The 19,656-nt window shown below is 40.3% G+C and overlaps 1 protein-coding gene across 1 annotated transcript; it reads right to left on the bottom strand.

Moving 5' to 3' along the window:
- Window positions 1-222: 222 nt before the first annotated feature.
- Window positions 223-19,376, bottom strand: LOC140727288 (NXPE family member 3-like). Its single transcript, XM_073044549.1, has 5 exons — window positions 19,137-19,376; window positions 16,421-17,199; window positions 7,581-7,654; window positions 4,819-5,028; window positions 223-1,066 (listed from the first exon to the last, which is right to left on the bottom strand). Exons 1-5 carry the CDS (start codon window positions 19,269-19,271, stop codon window positions 513-515), a joined length of 1,752 nt encoding a protein of 583 aa, XP_072900650.1. The 5' UTR covers window positions 19,272-19,376; the 3' UTR covers window positions 223-512.
- Window positions 19,377-19,656: the final 280 nt, after the last annotated feature.

Genomic DNA, 19,656 nt, shown 5'->3' with positions numbered 1-19,656 from the left:
GATTGAACAGGTTAGGATTTTATTCCTTGGAGTGTAGAAGAATGAGCGTGGATTTGATAGAGGTTTACAAAATTATGAGGGGTATAGACAGAGTAAATGGGAGTAGGCTCTTTTGACTTAGATTAGGAGAGAGAAATATGAGAGGACACAGCTTTAGGGTGAAACAGGAAAGGTTTAGGGGGAACATTAGGGAGAACTTCTTCACTCAGAGAGTGGTGGGAATGTGGAACGAGCTGCCATCTGACATGCTAAATGCGGGCTCACTCTTAAGTTTTAAGAATAAATTGGATAGATACATGGATGGGAGAGGTCTGGAGGGTTATGGACTGGGTGCAGGTTAATGGGACTAGTGGAATAAAGTTTTGGCACAGACTAGAAGGGCTGAATGGCCTGTTTTCTGTGTTGTAGTGTTCTATGGTTCTATGGTTCAAATTGCACCAATTTTAGACAGACAAATCTAAGATTTCCAATGTCATTATGTAAATATTGCTTTGCATGGTAAACAAATACCTTTATTCCTTTTCAGAAGGGCACACATATGAAAGAAACACATCTATTTCATTCTTTATAATAATTTGTGGAGGGTGTATGTTATGGGGCAGGTAGTGGGCTATGGTCATTTCCCACGCATCCACAAATGCAACATTCATGTGTGCAAATATTCTTCTCATCAATACATCGAGTTGATAAGAGAACCAGTCATTGTAGTTAAGAATGTAATCTTGGTTAGCTTCCCGTGCATTCCCAGTCTTTATAACAATCACTGTATCTGGATTCCTGCTGAGCAGCTGCAGAATCGATCTCCGGATGTACTGCAGCCTTCTGATGTAGACTCCCACTGGGAAAGTGTTGAAATGGGCACATATGGTAATGCCAATAACTGTATCTTTCCCTCCTTTAATTTCATTCAATTTATTTGAAATATAATACAAATGCTGGCTTGAAAGACTTCTGAATTGGATTGGTGGACCATGAGCACAATATTCCAGCATAATCTTGTTTTCCACATCCAAAGCACACAGAGGGCCAGCCTTGATATGGTTGCCAAGATCAAACATTTTAAGACCTAAATAAAATATATTTAACTTGTTAAGTCACAATCCTGATGATAATTTTTTTGAAAATTGAATAGACATTTCAAACAACATAACTCCAAAGGGAGGCATTGAATTAACTATCTCACAAGGTTAGAGCTGAATAAAGAGGGGCATTTCTCACAGTGGAATCCTGGAGCCTTTACCATTTAGTTTCCTCAAGTTATATATGGTAAGTGCCAACCTATGACTATTTCCATTTGGAGATAATCTACACCCCCCCCCCCTTGACATTCAATTACATTGCTAATGTTACAATTGTTAAATCCCATTTCATCAATGTATTCAAGTTACCATTAACCAGTGGTTAGTCTGGAACAGCCGCAGAACTACTATGGTCACGTGAGCACTGAGGTTGGGTATGCTGAGGTAAATAAGTCAGCTGCTGCTCCAAAGACTCCAAGCTCTAACAATTCTCACATTGCAGCAAAACCCCAATAATTCAGCACACCTGGTACTTCAGTGTTATTAGCTTATTTTCTGGACAACTAAATGTTGCACATTTGTATGGAGATTTTACTCTATTATAATCAATTTTCAATAAATCAGGTAAGTTTAAAATAAGTGAGAGAAATAGGGGCTTGGTGAGTCAAAAAGGGATTACATAAGTGTTCTTTTCCTGAGAATATCCATAAACCAATTTTTCCAAAAGTCAAAAATGAACAATGTTAAACAGGTTGATTAACATGACCATTTTTTTGTCTTCCTCAAGCAGTTACAATGGTACACAGTCAGAATGTCTCAAATCCATTGATTAATATTGATGGCTTTACAGTAGTTCAATTTTATGCTTCACTATCATTCAACCATACAGATAAATACAGCCAAATGAAACACAGCCAACAGTTACACACAGGTCAGACAGTTACATCAGCAGAAAAGGAGTGTCAACAAAAATAACGTAACTTCAGCCTGATGATGTGTAGATTGATTGAGCATGGTATGTTGCCTTTGAGCCACGTTTCTGCAAAAACAAGCTCATTATGCACTAGTGCAGCCACAGATGAAGGCAGTCTAGCTTGCCTTCCACTCAGTGAACACTGGAGAACAATGCTCCCTCCTACATCACCTTCGGTGTCTTCTCCTCCGGACAGCTGCTGCAGTTGAGACTGGGACAAGAGGACCTGCTTTGTGCAACAACTGAAGCAATGTTGTTCCGCTGCTGTCTGTGTTATCAATGAACACTGGCAATGTAGAACACTCCAAATCCCAGTTCACTGGCTCATTGACAACACAATGTCCAACGGGGTCTTGTGATCAGAAGATGTAATGTTGCAGCTATATAGGACCCTGGTCAGACCCCACTTGGAGTACTATGCTCAGTTCTGGTCGCCTCACTACAGGAAGAATGTGGAAGCCATAGAAAGGGAGCAGATTAGATTTACAAGGATGTTGCCTGGATTGGGGAGCATGCCCTATGAAAGCAGGTTGAATAAACTCGGCCTTTTCTCCTTGGTGCGACGGAGGATGAGAGGTGACCTGATAGAGGTGTATAAGATAATGAGAGGCATTGACCGTATGGATAGTCAGAGGCTTTTCCCCAGGGCTGAAATGGTTGCCGAAAGAGGACACAGGTTTAAGGTGCTGGGGAATAGGTACAGAGGAATGTCAGGGGTAAGTTTTTTACTCAGAGTGGTGAGTGCGTGGAATGGGCTGCCATCAACGGTGGTGGAGGCAGAAACAATTGGATCTTTTAAGAGACTTTTGGATAGGTACATAGAGCTTAGTAAAATAGAGGGCTATGGGTAACCCTAGTAATTCCTAAGGTAGGGACATTTTCGGCACAACTTTGTGGGCCAAAGGGCCTGTATTGTGCTGTAGGATTTCTATGTTTCTATCACAATAAAAATGTCCAAGTTAATAATTTTCACTATTTGCTGGACCGCACACTCCTTTGCCATGACAATACTCGACAAGTCCGAGCAACAACATGATTTGCAACAAGTCAGGCTCCATTCAATCCAGGAACTTACCAGGAAAGTGTCTTGTGATTGGAAAAAAAAGACAGAGGATGAACAATTACACCTTTGACTGGATCCAGAGAGGCCGCTGTGACAGTGCATGCCACCATCTACTGGATTCAATGGAGGTGATATTATTTGATGAAGGATTTTATAAGTATCAATAGAAGAGCTAGCCTTGTTAGCTTACAATGTAAATCTATTAAGTTGCCTCCCATTGTAAGCCAGAAGCTAAATTCTTAAAGATAATGCATCTGATTAATTACTGTAGGGAACTTGCATGAAAATAGTTTTTTTTAAAAATAAGACTTGTTGCCTTTTGAATGTATTAGTACTTCCATAACTCCTGAAGATGTTTGGATTTCTGCAACTAACATAGCTGCTCTGACAAAGGCTTTAAAAATTATGGGGGAATTTGCATCATCAGATCTTGTGCAACCTGGAGAGCTCCTATAGGCAGGTTATCAGAGTTTCTGTATTTCATAATCTTTACTGACACAGAATTTGGCCTTTTGGCCCGTTGACTCTGCCAGCTTTTAGAGCATTCCTCTTAATCACATTCCTCCCACTTATTTGGTAAAATTCTTCCTGATGCCTGTTCACTGCCTCACACCAACCTGGCATTCTCCTACCATTGCTCATCCACAATAGGGCACTTCACAGCAGCCAGTTAAGTTACCCTGTTATCAACCACATAGCAACCAATGCAGTCAATTCAACATTTAGTGTGATACAGTTTTACACACAAGGTGATCAACTCTCTACACGGAACTCCAAGTGTAGTCTCACCAACAGCTTATACAAATGCAACATAATGTCCAAACTCCTATGCTCAATACCCTGACTGATGACAGCCTGTGCTAAACGTCTTTTTCAACACTGTCTATTTGTGGTGCTGTTTGGAATGAACCAAGCATCTGTACTCCTAGTTCCATTACACTTCCTCGTACCCCACCAGTTAGCATCTCTTGAACATCAGGCGACTGAAGAAGTTTGGCATGAGTCCCTAAATCCTCAAGACCTTCTTCAGGGGCACCATTTAGAGCATCCTGACTGGCTGTATCAATGCCTGGTGTGGCAACTGTACCAACCCTGATCACTGGGTACCACACAGAGTGGTACGGACAGCCCAGCACAATTGTGGATGTGAACTTCCCTCCATTGAAGGCATTTACAACAGCAGGTGTGTAAAGGAGGCCTGGAAGATCATTGGGGAAACTCAACCATAAACTGTTTCAGCTGCTTCCATCTGGCAAATGCTGCAACAGCATTAAAGCCAGGCCCAACAGGCTATGGGACAGCTTCTTTCTACAAGCTGGTAGACTTATAAATTTACTTCTGTACATTGCGATGGAGTCATAGCACAAAGATTTTCACTCCCTCACATGGGATGGATGTAAGATTTAAGTAAATTCAATTCAATCATAGTTCAAAATAAATTTATCATCAAAGTATGTATATGTCACCATGAGATTAATTTTCTTGCAGGAAAATAAATACAGTAGAATTTATGAAAACTATACATAAATAAAGACTGACAAAGAACCAATGTACAAAAGAAAACAGAGAAATTTCTTTGCACACCTGCTCAGGTTTGTGCTGACAACAGCGAAGCCTATTCACATCCCCACGAGATTCACCGTCCCCATCTTGTTTCTAAGTTCTACAAGAGTAGTGCAATTATGTCCTGTCTTATTTCCATTTTATATTTAAATCCGCCAGAGAAACATTGTTACAAAGATCAAATGATGAATCAAACTAACCTGGAAGGAAAGCTGTCAGGTATTCAAACCACTGGCGTATTGTAGAATCTCCAAACAGATGAACTTTTTTCCCACGAAGGCACTTTGTAATTTTTGCAGGAGTGGTAAAGTGACGAATATTACAGGTTGTCGATATCCACCAGTTCTTAAAATAAAAGCCAGACGGTGATACCACTGGCTTGCCCCGAACACATTCCCTGAGATCTGTGGCTGAACATAAAGTGAGACACATGGAGATAAAAAATATGCTAGGCTGCCATTACTTTCTGAAATGAGGAGTTTTAACTTACATAGAAAGGAGATAAACCCCTGGAAAAACCCAAACACGACATTAATAATGTTGTGTCAGCGGGCAGAGATTAGTTTAGTTGGCCGTTTGATTACTAATTTAATCAGTTTGGCATAACGCTGTGGGTAGAACGGCTTTTTCCTATGCTATACTTTTTTACGCTCTCAACACAAAATGTCAGGCATCTCTTTTGCCTCCAGTGATACTGCTCTACCCACCAAGTTCTTCCAGCAACTTATCATTTTGCTCCATGTCCTAGTATCTGTGGTCATCTCTTTTCACAGCTAAAACTGCAGAATTTTCAGTGTGTATTTGCATTACCATATCACAAGTCCAACTAATACCCAAATATGTTTCAATCTGTAATGTTTAATATCAATATTCCACATTCTCAGGAAAAAAATCATGCAGATGATTTCCAGAATAAATCCCTAGGGACAGAATATTTGGCCCACAGGAAAAAGAGCCTGTGAATACTGTTTGAATATGTTGTTTCAACTATAAGATAGTGCAGGGAAAGGTAGGGCAGTGGCAGGCCATAAATAAAATCAACTTGCTTTACATTTCTCAATTTGATAGCAGAGTTCCAGACTGTTTTTAAGGAAGCAAATATAAACTTGGAAAGTAGTTTATTCAAAAATCGGACCCAGATGTCTCAATCTACAAAACTAATTAGATATTAACTGCAATGTTCCCACTAGGGTGGGTGGGTGGGGGTGTGTGTGTGTTTGTGTGTGTACACACCTTTTGCCAGTAGCACACAAAGGAATTTAAATTACGCGCAAAAAATGGTCACCCTCTATCTCATTGGCATGTTAAGTATATTTCACGATCGTACACGATCACATTTCCTTTACTGGATTCTGATGCAGATGTTGTTGACAATGTGGAGTTTTTGATTTGTTTGCAGATTTTAGAACTGGCTCATTTATACTGTTTATATTGAAAAATGATTTAATTATTTAGTGCACATGTTATTGTCTCTGGGCAAAAAATTGCACAGCACAAGAATTTTGCGCACATTCAAAATTAGAGGGAACATTGATTAACTGCAATACTATATCTGCACCAAGAGCAAATGGTACACCACCTTATTTATGAAATGTTACATTATGAATAATAAATGGACAAAATTGTTTAAGATTACTGGTAATTTTTTCATCTACAATTTGTGCATTACAGCAGTGATTAGTAGCTGGCTGACCACTAGTTCTAACCCATTTCATTTCCTGTGGAATAAGTCACCAATTTTATTTATTGCTGCTGTTGCTGTGGGGGGGGGGTGGGGCGGATCTGGCAGAAATGCTCAGGCTTAGTGTATGTTTGATGATGGTCCATCATCATTGATAAATTGATAAATATATTCAGTGTAAAATTCTGGATCAATATTAACCCAACAAAACTGTACATTTTGCTGAATAAGTTATAGTTTTAAAAGGATATATAGCTGATGTTTATGTAATTCCAAAAATAAATATGTACACTGTTAAGTTATACAGGTCCACAATCCCTTATTCCAAATTCTGAAATCCGAAAAGCTCTGAAAACCAAAGTGTTTCTTCACCAACAGCTGATGTCACTCAGGTGTGACGTGGCAGCATTAGCAGAGGCCGTCAGACGCCAGTTGTGGCTCAGCGCTCGTACTGGTTACACATGCATTTGCTGTTCGCTGATATGTTGTGTTCACTGTTGACTTTGTGTTTAATTTCACTGTGAAAATGTCAAAAAGAGCTGCAGATACTCCTATGGGTAACAATGAAAAAAAGAGAAGGAAGCATCTATCATTATCAATAACACAGAAAGTGGAGTTATTGCAGAAGCTTGATCATGGTGCATCAGTGAAGAAAGAATATGGTGAATATGGTGAAGAATATGGTGTCGGAACTACCGCTGTATATGATTTAAAGAAACAGAAAGACAAGTTACTGAAGTTTTATAGTGACAGTGATGTTCTACATTTATTCCAATAAGTCATTTACCATGTGTTTGATTTGGTTCATTTGAAGCTGTATATTTTTGTTTTATTGAATGATTTTGTTGGAAATAAAAAAATTTTCTTGTCATTATTCCCTAAACAATACAGTATAACAACTATTTACATAGCATTTACATTGTATTAGGTATGATAAGTAATCTAGAGATGATTTAAAGTATACGGGAGGATGTCCGGAGCTCCACTGGGTCCTAAAGTCCACCTGTACTGAGACAGGTTAAATAAGGGACTTGAGCATATGTGTTTCTTTGGTATCCATGGAGGGTCCCGGAGCCAATAAAGAGGGATTCTGAAATCCAAAAAAATTCTGAATTCTGAAATGCAACTGGCCCCAAGGATTTCAGATAAGGGATTGTGGACCTGTATTTTATTTGAAAAATCTGCAATACTTACGCCAAGGAACTACTCTATTATTCTATTTATATTTTCTCTAAAATACCAAACTATCAGTTTATTAGTTATGATTATAAATGATCTTACTTTGTCGTGGGGACGGCTTTACGATTACATGACCAATGCCACAGGGTAATATGGGTCTCTTGATGTTGACACCACTGCAAATACCAATACCATAGATTAAGTCACATGTTCAATGTAAAATATTCAGGAGACAGTTTGAAGAAAGTCCTTAACTATTCTATTTCTCCAACCTAGCCCAATGCAATTAATGTAGCTTCCAAAATTTTGGCTTTAAACTCAATCTCTTTAATAGTTTCAAAGATATAACTCAGCAAACCCAGTGCTTTCCAACTTGCCTTGCACATTAGATGTTATTGCTACTAAAGGAAATTCATCTTTTATTAAAGTATCAGACTCTAGATAAGAACCATTACATTAGACTTGAGGATTATCAGTGCTGTAGCATTGCTCCATTCAGATTATTCACATCCATACGGTTCATACCAGTCAAAGGAGCTACCTAGTGTAATCTCATAAAACAGCACAGGAACAGGCCCTTTGTTCCAAAATGTTTAGCTAAACCAATTACATTAGTAATCAAATGGCTGACTAAGTACATCTTTTCTGCCTACACATTTTCATTATCCTTCCATTGTCCTCATATTCATGTGCCTACCTAAACGTCTCCTAAAAGTCCTAATGTGTCTGCTTCTGCCACCACCCCAGGCTGCACATTCCATGCAAACACCACTCTGTAAAAAAAAAACCTGACCCTTACGTCTCCTTTGAAATTTCCCCCTCTCACCTTAAATGTATGCTGTCTGGTATTAGATACTTAAACACTGGGATAAAGGTGCCATGTGTCTACTCTATCTATGCCTCTCATAATCTTATAAACTTCTGTCAGATCTCTCATTAGCCTTCGCTGCTCCAAGAAAAAAAGCAACCTGCCTAGCATCCTGGTAAATGACTTGTGCACCATCTCCAAAGCCTCGATATCTTTCCTATAATGGAGCAACCGAAACTATGCAATACTCCAGATGTGACCTAACTAGAGTTTTATAAAGCTGCAACATAACTTGCTGACTTTTGAACTTAATGCCTTGACTAATAAAGGCAAGCATGCCATATGCCTTCTTAACCATCGTATCAACCTGTGTAGACACTTTCAGGAAGCAATGGACTGGGACCACAAGATACTTCTGTTTCTTTGACACTGTTAAGGATCTTGCCCTTAATAGTGTGCTTTCCCTTTGCATTAGACCTAGCAAAGTGCAACACTTCACATTTAGGCAGTTTAAACTCCATCTGCTTTTTCTCACCAATATCTGCAACTGATTTATATCCCTTCTTGTTTATCTTGTATTTCTTTGACTTTCGATACAACACAATGTCAAGTCATCTGCAGAAATTCACCTGTTCTACCAGTCTGCTGTCACCAGTACAATCTTCTATGCTATGCTGTGGTGTGCTGGGACAATGGCATCAACACGAATGATGCTAACAGTCTCAATAATCTGATTAGGAAGCTTGGCTCTGTTATTGGAGTCAAACTGGACACACTGGAGACTGTGGTAGAATAAAAGAACTTATGGAAAATCCTGGCAATTCTGGACAATTGTTTCTCACTCTCTACATGCCTCCTTGGCTGAACAGAGGAGCACTTTTAGTAAATGACTAAGACAACTGCGCTGCTTTATAGAGTGATATGAGGTCATTCTTACCCTCGACCATTAGGCTCTATAATGAGTCAACCTATAGCTGGGGAAATGATGACCTCCTTCTGTTAGACTGTTTGAGGTAACTTTTTTTTATTGTTTCTTACTTCTCTTCTAATATTTGTATACCTGTGCACTTGTCATACTACTGCGACACTGTAATTTCCTCTGGGATCAATAAAGTATCTGTCTATTTATCTGTTGTTTTCTTTGTCAGTCAACTACACTATCCACAGCAACACCAATCTTTGTATCATCTGCAAACTTACTAACCCACCAATCTACATTTTCATTTAGGTCATAACATAACAAAGAGAGAGGTCCCAGTACAAAAAAATTCAATCAAGTTAGTAAGACATGACTTAGCTGCACAAAGTAATGCTGGCTCTCCCTAATTAGGCTATGGTTTTCCAATGGTCATAAACCCTATACCTAAAGAATTCCTCCCAGTAACCTGCTTACTACTGATGTGAGATTCACTGGTCTATAATTTCCAGAATTATCTCAATTTCCCTTTTTGAATAATGGAAGGATATTAGTTGCTTGCTAGTCCTCTGTTACCTTGCTTGTTGCTGTAGCAGACTTGAAGACATTGTTCAAGTCCACAGTAATTTCTTCTTTTGCCTCTTTCAATAACCCTGGATGTATCCCATCAAACCCTGTGACTTATCCACTTTAATGGTCTTTAAGAGATCCAAAACCACATCCTCCTTTACCTCAAAATGCTCTGTCATATCAATACTCTCAGCACTGATCTCCCTATCTCCCATGCCCTTCACCTTGGCAAATACTGATGTAAAATACTCATTAAGAGCCTCACCCATATCCTCCGCATCCAAGCAGACATCCCGTCACCCCCACCGCTTTATTCTTGAGTGGTCCCACCTACTCCCTGGTTATCCTCTTGCTCTCACTGTATGTATAGAATGCCTTGGAATTGTTTTTAATCCTGCTTGTCAAGGACTTTTCATTGCCCCTCCTGGCTTTCCTAATTCCCTTCTTCAGTTCTTTTCTGTCTTCTTTTGTAATCCTTAAGGGCTCTGCTTGATTATAGATTCCTAAGCTTTACATACAAGTACTTTCTCTTTTTCTTCTTGTCTAAATTCAACACCTCTCTCAATATCTAAAGTTTTCTTATCTTGCCATCTTGTCCTTCCTTCTGACCAGAACAGACAGTATCTGTCCTGTACTCTATGCAGTTGGTCTTTAAGGACCAACCACATGTCAGATGTGGACTTGCTCAAAAACAGCTGTTCCCAATTAACTCTCCTAGTTCCTACCTAATGTTTTCATAATTTGCCTTGCATCAACTTCTAGGATTGGGTGTGCAACATTGAATGTCACAATTCTGTGTGCACATCAACTCTTACGTGAAGGAACTTCTGCTCAGATCTTTACTAATTGTCTTAGCAACTACTTTAAATCTATATCTACTTTAACTACTTTAAATCTATATCTATATCCAAGAGAAGATGTGCTTCTTATTCACACTTTTAAGCCCTTCAGAATTCAATCCATCTCAATTGGAAAATAACTTCAGCTGCTTCTGGCCAGTATCTAAGAACTTGGTGGGATGCATCTAAGGCCAACTTCATATGAACCGATGATTGTGGAAAAAAGGGTTAAAACAGCAAGAAGTCATAAGTAACTATAGGTACTGGAATGTGGAGAAAGAAAATATCTTCTGGAAGAACTTGCTGGGACAGGAAATGAGGAGCCAAATGAATGGTTGATATTTGGGGTCGAGACTCTGCACCCATGCAGTCCCAATCCTAAACCGAACTCTTGCAGAGACTCAACGCAAAACATAAGACTGGACAGTGACTGCACACAAGGTTAGTTCATGGTCTGTGAAATTCTCCAGAAATGCCAACAGTTTAACTGGAGGAATGTCACATCAGTACTGAGTGACTGATCAAAGTATTAACAACTGGCAGCTGCTGTGAGAAACGATCTATGGTAATTAAACTGCGAGGTACAGACTGTAAATAGATATTCATGACAACAATGTCAGTGAACCTGGCCAGTTTATTTCAATTGAATAGTTTCCAAGTCTGCTGCTGAGTTCTATGATTTAATGTATCAGGTAGCAAGCTAATAGATGCAAGATTATTGAGAGTTATAAGCATTATTTGAATGTCTAAAATTTAGCTGATCCAAGTATTAGTAAAGATTGAGCCATACTAAATTTTGAGTGCTTTCTTTGCCTTCCATGTTGATTGTTCTTGTACATAGGGATAGGTGTAATATTTGGCATTGCCAATTTGGCATATTAATTAATGATATTGTGATCACTCTGCATTTGAATTACTGACATGCTCAGCAATAAAAAGGGGTGGCAGAGGAACTGGATGACTCAGTGAATTAGGATAGACATTGAAAGTCAGCCTCGAGGAAGGTTCAGCATACCCTCCATGCTTTGTCTCAGAGAAATCAGACAGGAATTCAGTTAGAAAAAAAATTGTCACTAATACTTGTAAGGGGCTTTTGCAACATACCCAGCCATGACAGATTGGATTAGCTCCATTGTTGGCAGTGGGGTGAAACACAAGGGGCTTGAGAAAAGCTTTGGGGCAATGATGCAGCCTTGTTTGTCACTGGTCGTGAAGAAAAATAGTTCTCTTTGCAGGCACATCGTTTAGGTTTGTGGCTTGCATGCCATTATGGAACAAGTGCAACGTTGCCATCAATTTCTGTGGGCAAATGGAGAGAAAGGGACCTTTTCACCTGGATAGACTTGTTTGAGTTTATGTTGGAAAATAAAATACCTAGGATACTATGGGGTCTACTGACATAGTTATGGTCCAATTGAGGGGAAATTTGTGAAGTTGAGGAATTGAGCAAGGAAACAAATGCATAATGATAAGCAGCATGTTGAGAAGATGGACAAAAACAGAAAAGCAAACACAAGACGTGCCCTCCAAATAAAAATGAGAAAAATGGTAAGTGGCCAAAATGAAAGAGACTTTATCTGAACCCAAGCAGCATTTATTACAAGATTGGCAAACTGGTGACACAAATAAATTGTATTATTTAAAAATAAAGAGTATTAGCAATAGGTAAGCAACACACATAAAATGCTGGAGGAACTCAGCAGGTCAGGCAGCATCTATGGAAAAAAGTATTGTTGATGTTTCAAGCTGAAACCCTTCGGCGAGAGTCTTTGTTGTAATAAGGAGAGATTGGATAAACTTGGACTGCTTTTCCTGGAATGTCAGAGGCTGAAATGTGACATTATAGAATATAAAATGAAGAGAGGTATAGTTAGTCAAAGTTGATGGTGAGATGGGGAAAATTTTAAAGCAAGTAAAGAAGAAACATTTCTTACAGAGAGCTGTAAGTTGCAGGAGAGGTGGCAGTTTTCTTGAGTGCTGGAGGCTGAGGGGAGATCTGAAAGAGGTTTAATAGATTATGAGAGGTATATATAGAGTGGAGAAAGTATCTGTTTCCCGTGGTTGAAATGCCTAATACCAGAGGACATGCATTGAGGTGAGAGGGGGTACATTCAAGAGGGATGTGAGGGGCAAGTATTTTTACTCGGAGAGTTGTGGATGCCTGGAATGCACTTCCTGGTATAGTGGTAGAGGCAAATACATTAGAGGCTTTTAGGAGACATTTGGATAGGCACGTGAATGTGAGGAAGTTGGAGGGATATGGACATGGAGAGATTAATGTTCAGGAGTCTTTCATTTACTTTTTGCTGGTCCAGGGCAACATTGTGTGTTAAAAGGCTTTTTCTTCTGCTGTATGTTCTGCTATGTTCTATGAAGGCAACATTTAAGAGTCACTTATACAAATACATGAACAGTCAGGGAATGGAAGGAACATTGTGCTCTGAAGGAACATTTCCTCAGATATACTGTTCTGTGTTCTAAGTGGATGCAGAGATAGTGAAGATATTGATCCCGACTTCCCAACATCCCCAGATTCTGGAAAGGCCTAATGGTTTACAGAAGCATAAATACAACCCCATTTAAAGAAAAGAGAATTCAGGAAGCAAGTAATAGACACTTAATGCAACATCTATCAACAGGTTACAGAATTTTCCCCATGATGTCAGAAGTCACTGCAGAATGCTCAGAATCAGATTTAATATCATCAGCATATATCATGAAATTTGTTAACTTAGTGGCAGCAGTATAACTTCATACATAATAAACATAGGAAAAAATGAATCAATTACAGAAAGTATATATATTTAAAAAGTGCAAAACAGAAATAATAAAAAAGTGAAGTAGTGTTCATGGGTTCATTTTCCATTTAGAAATCTGATGGGAGAGGGTAAGAAGCTGTTCCTGAACCACTGAGTGTGTGGCTTCAGGCATCCTTCCTAATGGTAACAATGAGAAGAGGGCTTGCCCTGGGTGAATGGAGACCAAGAATTGTGTATTTGGATTTCCAGATGTTATTTGATAAAAGGTTATCACACAATGCAAGTACCTAATTATATATGTCATATTATAGATTATGTAATGAGGACCAACTAATTAACAGTCAGGATAATGAATCACTTTGGTTGGCAACCTCTAACACATCAGTGGTACAGACAGAATGACAGCATATTCCATTGAATTTTAGTTGTTTAGGAAGAGGGACTGAATGTAGTGTAACCATATTTACTGACGTTGCAAATATATTTGAAAGCAAGCAGAGGATGACAAAGACTGCAAAGGAAAATAAAGCAGTTATACAGGAGGCAGAAAAATGGTAGATCATTTTTAGATCTTTTCTTACAACACAGAAAGAAACAATTTCATATTTGAAGCCTATGCCAGTTCTTGGAGCAATTCCACTTCCAGAAAGCTTTTGATAAAGTCCCACATAGGAGATTAGAGGGCAAAATTAGGGCACATGGTATTGGGGGCAGAGTACTGACATGGATTGAAAATTGGCTGGCTGACAGGAAACAAAGAGTAGCGATTAACGGGTCCCTTTTGGAATGGCAGGCTGTGACCAGTGGGGTACCGCAAGGTTCGGTGCTGGGACCACAGCTGTTTATGATATACATTCATGATTTAGATGAAGGGATTAAAAGTAACATTAGCAAATTTGCTGATGACACAAAGCTGGGTGGCAGTGTGAAATGTCAGGAGGATGTTATGAGAATGCAGGGTGACTTGGACAGGTTGGGTGAGTGGGCAAATGTATGGCAGATGCAGTTAAGTGTGGATAAATGTGAAGTTATCCACTTTGGTGGCAAGAACAGGAAGGCAGATTACTATCTAAATGGAGTCAAGCTAGGAAAAGGGGAAGTACAATGAGATCTAGGTGTTCTTGTACATCAGTCAATGAAAGCAAGCATGCAGGTACAGCAGGCAGTGAAGAAAGCTAATGGCATGCTGGCCTTTATAACAAGAGGAATTGAGTACAGGAGTAAAGAGGTCCTTCTGCAGCTGTACAGGGCCCTGGTGAGACCCCACCTGGAGTATTGTGTGCAGTTTTGGTCTCCAAATTTGAGGAAGGACATTCTTGCTATTGAGGGAGTGAAGAGTAGGTTCACAAGGTTAATTCCCGGAATGGTGGGACTGTCATATGTTGAAAGATTGGAGCGACTGGGCTTGTATACACTGGAATTTAGAAGGATGAGAGGGGATGTTATTGAAACATATAAGATTATTAAGGGATTGGACATGCTGGAGGCAGGAAGCATGTTCCCGCTGATGGGTGAGTCCAGAACTAGAGGCCACAGCTTAAGAATAAGGGGTAGGCCATTTAGAACAGAGATGCGGAAAAACTTTTTCACCCAGAGAGTGGTGGATATGTGGAATGCTCTGCCCCAGAAGGCAGTGGAGGCCAAATCTCTGGATGCATTCAAGAGAGAGTTAGATAGAGCTCTTATAGATAGCGGGGTCAAGGGATATGGGGAGAGGGCAGGAACAGGGTACTGATTGTGTATGATCAACCATGATCATAGTGAATGGTGGTGCTAGCTAGAAGGGGTGAATGGCCTACTCCTGCACCTACTGTCTATTGTCTCTCTTGCTGTCCTTTTACCTGTTTTTTTCAGATATTTATCAAATCTTCCCCGAATTCTCCTACCAGCATAGAGATAATTTATAGTAATTAAACCTAACAACCAGCACCAGCAAACTGGAGCAACTGAAACTTCTTAAATTAATTAGAACTCCAAATGTAGAAACAAAGTGAATGGAAATTCAAAGCAACAAACAGTGTAGGTTAGATACAAATCAGAAACAAACCCAGAAAATACTGAAAAATGGCAATAACAAAATAACAAGACAGCACAGGTGAAGTACAGTGTCTATTTGCCTGTCACAAAACAAAACAAACAAAACTATTAAATAACAAGACACAGAAAATGCTGGTGGAACACAGCAGGCCAGGCAGCATCTATAGGGAGAAGTGCTGTCGACGTTTCTGACGAAGGGTCTCGGCCCGAAACGTCGTCAGCGCTTCTCCCTATATATGCTGCCTGGCCTGCTGTGTTCCACCAGCATTTTCTGTGTCTTGTTGTTTGAATTTCCAGCATCTGCAGATTTCCTCGTGTTTGCTCTTTAAAAAAAACTATTAAATAAGTCATTATTAACACTTTTTGCGGAAAATGAACATTGCAATCACTAGATTATAACTTCCCTTGCAGTGTAAACTGAAGCCTCAAAGGTGCAGGGCAGTTGTGACATGGCATTTATGAGGCAAATCAAGGCAGTGGTACCTGGAGCAGACTTGGAGATGATTCGAAGTGACAGAACCAAGGTGAGACATACAGACCCATGGCAGGACTGGGGTTTGAACAATTTAAGTGCCGGACCTAATTGGAAGGGCTGGGTACAGGCTGAATTGAGGAGGTGGAGTCCAGACCAAAGAGCGTATCGATCCGGAGGGACCCTGACAAAAGAGCGAGGAATGACCTGAGGCTTGCACAGTTTAAACGCCAGGCCAAATTAAAAAGGTCAGGGTGTCAGGGCTGGAGGTGAGGGGCAGGCCAGTACAACTCGCCTCACTGACACTGTGCCCTGCAACTAATTGGCTGCAGTGATGACTGGCTTTGTGGCTGTGGACTTATTTCGGGAACTTCAAGTGTTTGCATGATTTGTTATTTTTCTGCACATTGGGTGTTCTATTGGGTTACTTTGTTTTGTGGCTGTCTGTACGGAGATGAATCTCAGGGTTGTATATCATACACACACTTTGATATTAAACACATTTTGACTTTGAATTTCAAAAAAAGTAAATGTACGTAACCTTTGAAAAAACCGTCTTTCTTCTCCAATTATAACATTCTTTGCATATCCTCCTGTAGCATAACTTATGTGAGAAGAACAGGAAAGCTTCTTTGGTTTGTAACAGAACCAGGGCTCCCCTGCCCTGAGATCAGTAAAATTGCAGAGTGGTTTAGTTTCAGGCAAAAACAGACTGCATACTGTAGTCTCAGAAACATCCCCAGCTTTGAAAGTACATTTCAAATACACTCTATCTGGTCGTTCTTCACGTAGCCTTTTTAATATTTGGATCCCTTCACTGGGATGAACCAACGAAACAGACACTTGGACTTTTCCCGCCCAGGATAAATTAAAATTTATATAGTAAAATCCATTCTGATGATCTATAACCGTTCCTGCTGAACCAGCTTTCAACTCTGGAGTGTGGATCCGGGCTTGGAGATAGTCACCCCCGTATTGCTTTGGATTTCCTTCAAAATCGTACATACGCACCATCACCTGTAACTGATCTCCCACATAGAAAGTCTTTTCAGAATTTAAAATAACAAAGCAAGTATGTGATGGGTCACTGCTTTTCTGAAAGGGAACTTCAGCATTGGGAGGCTTTGGCCATTCAATCAGTTTCATCAAGGCTGAACCCTCCAATCTTTCTTCAGGAGTGAAGCTGTGATACTGATAGCCAATCTTCACCAGCCTGTGTACCCAATCGATCTCCTCCGTTTTCCCTTCCTGCTGTGTTGTGGAATTACTTTTCGGAGCTGGATTTTTGGGCTTTCCTCTGGAAGTTGAAAATTGCTCAAACTACGGAAAGCAACAACATTAATGAATATACTTTTTAACATCATCACACCCACATTTTTTCATGTTCATTATCAAGTCGAGAATCATTAGAAAACATAGTTCTAATCACAGAATTATTATCTAGTGTTCACAGCATTATACACGCCCTCAGAAGCCACCTCATTAGGTACACATGTACACCTTGTTAATGCAATTCTGTGGGTGAACACACCTTGTTAATAAGAGAGGTCAGAGGAGAATGGCCAGATTGGTTCAAGCTTACAGGAAGGTGACAGTAATTCAAATACCCGTGGATTACAACAGCGGTGTGCAGAAGAGCACCAGCAGCAGAAGATTATGAAAATACACTCACACTTCCTGTACCTAATAAAATGGCCACTGAATGTATACTTCAGTGAGAAAGGCTCTACCTGACACTTTCTAGCATGATATCTAAAAACAAGAGATAAACTAAATTAATAAAAATGCTTACAATTTATTCCTATACAGTGAATTTATCCACTCAGCGCCCGAAGCTAACTAAAGGAGGAACTGAATTTCGCATTATCCACAGTTAATGAAGTGAAAACAAAGAGTCATTCTCACTCCTGAACATTGTTAAAAGATTCTGTTAGATCAGCCTATGCAGCAAAGTGGGATTGTCCACTGTGCCCCACTACAGGTCAGGTGAACTGTTAATGCTCACTGTCAGTGCTGAACAGAACGCTTTGTCAGGGCATGCGGAGCACCCGTGGACAGCAGTACGATTTGTATCCATAATGGCTCTAATTAAAGTAACAATTTCCAACCGTAGAGATTGCTAAACTCCATTTCTGCCGAAAACTGGGCAGCGGGAGATCTGTGGACATCGATTCGTTGGGTCAACTATACTTCACCATTGTTCCCAATTCCATTACTGGCTGAACTTAACAATAAAAAATCAGAAGGAACAGATTATATTTCAAATTCTGGTCGTTTGCTATTTAAATACACCCGAGGACACCAGTCACAAGGACTGTACATTGGGGAGCTGGGGTGGAAGGTGTTGTATCGGGCAGTACCGCACAACAGGTTTCTGAGCAGGTTCACCTGTCCACTCTGTAGACGGGAACAGTCAGTGAACCACGCGTACACGGAACGGGGGAGGTTGCTGCCTCTCTGTTTGTTTCTCAAGGGGCTGCTGCTGAGGTTCTCTCTGCACTTTAGTTCCGCGTTCCTCATCTACTGGCACCCAGTTCGGAAGGGGGTGGGAATGCTCATGGGCCTTGCCAAGTTGGCCATTTATGTGTCGAAGCGGCTGAAAATGGAAGACGCTACCCAGGCAGATTGCCCGCCCCGTGCCCCTCTTCTGAGGATTTGTTCGCTCCCGGCTGTTCTTGGAGAGGGAGCACGCGGTACAATGAGAAACTTCCAGGAACGGTGCCCCCACGGCACGGGGTATTGACGGTTTTATAGACGGTAGTAACCACATTTTGATCTGAGTATACTTACTGTCTTGTAAATACTGAATGTTTGTACCTGATGATGTAAATAAACTTTTATAGTTTAGTAAAAACTGATTTAAAATAGCCGTTTCAACGCTATGAAGGCGCAGCTTAATCATTTCTCCGTTGCTCTGTGTGTAGATCCACAGTTGAAGGGGAGAAAGTGGGAAGGCACAGCAGATACCCGTGTCTACTTGCAGGGTTGGTAATGAGCGAAAACGACGATGTACCCAAACTGCACCAACAGTTTGCGTGTCCGAGCGGACAGGATGGTGAAAGAGAGCATGGGCTAAAGTCTTGAGTTGCCAGTAGAAGGAGAAGAGGAGCGATGAGCAACAGATTGTGATCATTTTAATCATTTCCCTGTAAAACGGGTGCTCAACAAGAGACGCGCACTCGTTTAAACACAATCACTTCAAACGATGGTCAGGAACTGCTTTTCACTGAGCATTTTACTTTCACCATTATACACACCTTTGTATTCTGCAGGGTTAGAAAGACCAGTGTCAGAGTTAACAGCATCAAAAACACGAACAGCGAACGCTGGATATAACCGTTTTTAAATTTAGGTTCTTCCTCCATATCGGCAAGTCTAGAACTCCCGTGCATTTACGGACTTTCGGTTTTAACGCGCATGCCCGTTTCCTCGGTCCGAGAGGTCGACTGTCCGTTTATTTCCATTGATGTTGCCGACCTGCAGAGTTTCTCGGTTATTTTGCGTGTTGCTTTAGATTTCAGCATCTCTAGAGTTTATCGTGTTTATAGTTCGCTGCTTTTGTCTAAGAGAAAGATACTCTGATGGTTTCCTGGCTCCATCGAAAGGTGAGGGAGCGCGCTGTTTCCTGGTTTTCTCACTTTATTTTCATCCGGATGGGCGATCTAAATCTGGGTGTTTGTAATCCTGTTTGAAATTCTCATCAAGAGGCATCTGTAGAAGGGGGAACGGTTAAAAATATTCACCTTTTTGTTGGACCATGGTTCCCCGAAAACGTTG

Source organism: Hemitrygon akajei, chromosome 5, assembly GCF_048418815.1.
Source record: "Hemitrygon akajei chromosome 5, sHemAka1.3, whole genome shotgun sequence".
NCBI lineage: Eukaryota > Metazoa > Chordata > Chondrichthyes > Myliobatiformes > Dasyatidae > Hemitrygon > Hemitrygon akajei.
This window is presented reverse-complemented; position numbering and strand designations above follow the sequence as displayed.

Coding starts and splice junctions, on each gene's coding strand:
- LOC140727288 (XM_073044549.1), bottom strand. CDS start 19,271: ATGCACGGGAGTTCTAGACTTGCCGATATGGAGGAAGAACCTAAATTT. Junction 17,200..19,136: donor TAACCCTGCAGAATACAAAG/GTGTGTATAATG, acceptor TGCTTTCCGTAG/TTTGAGCAATTTTCAACTTC. Junction 5,029..7,580: donor AAAGCCGTCCCCACGACAAA/GTAAGATCATTT, acceptor CTTTATGTTCAG/CCACAGATCTCAGGGAATGT.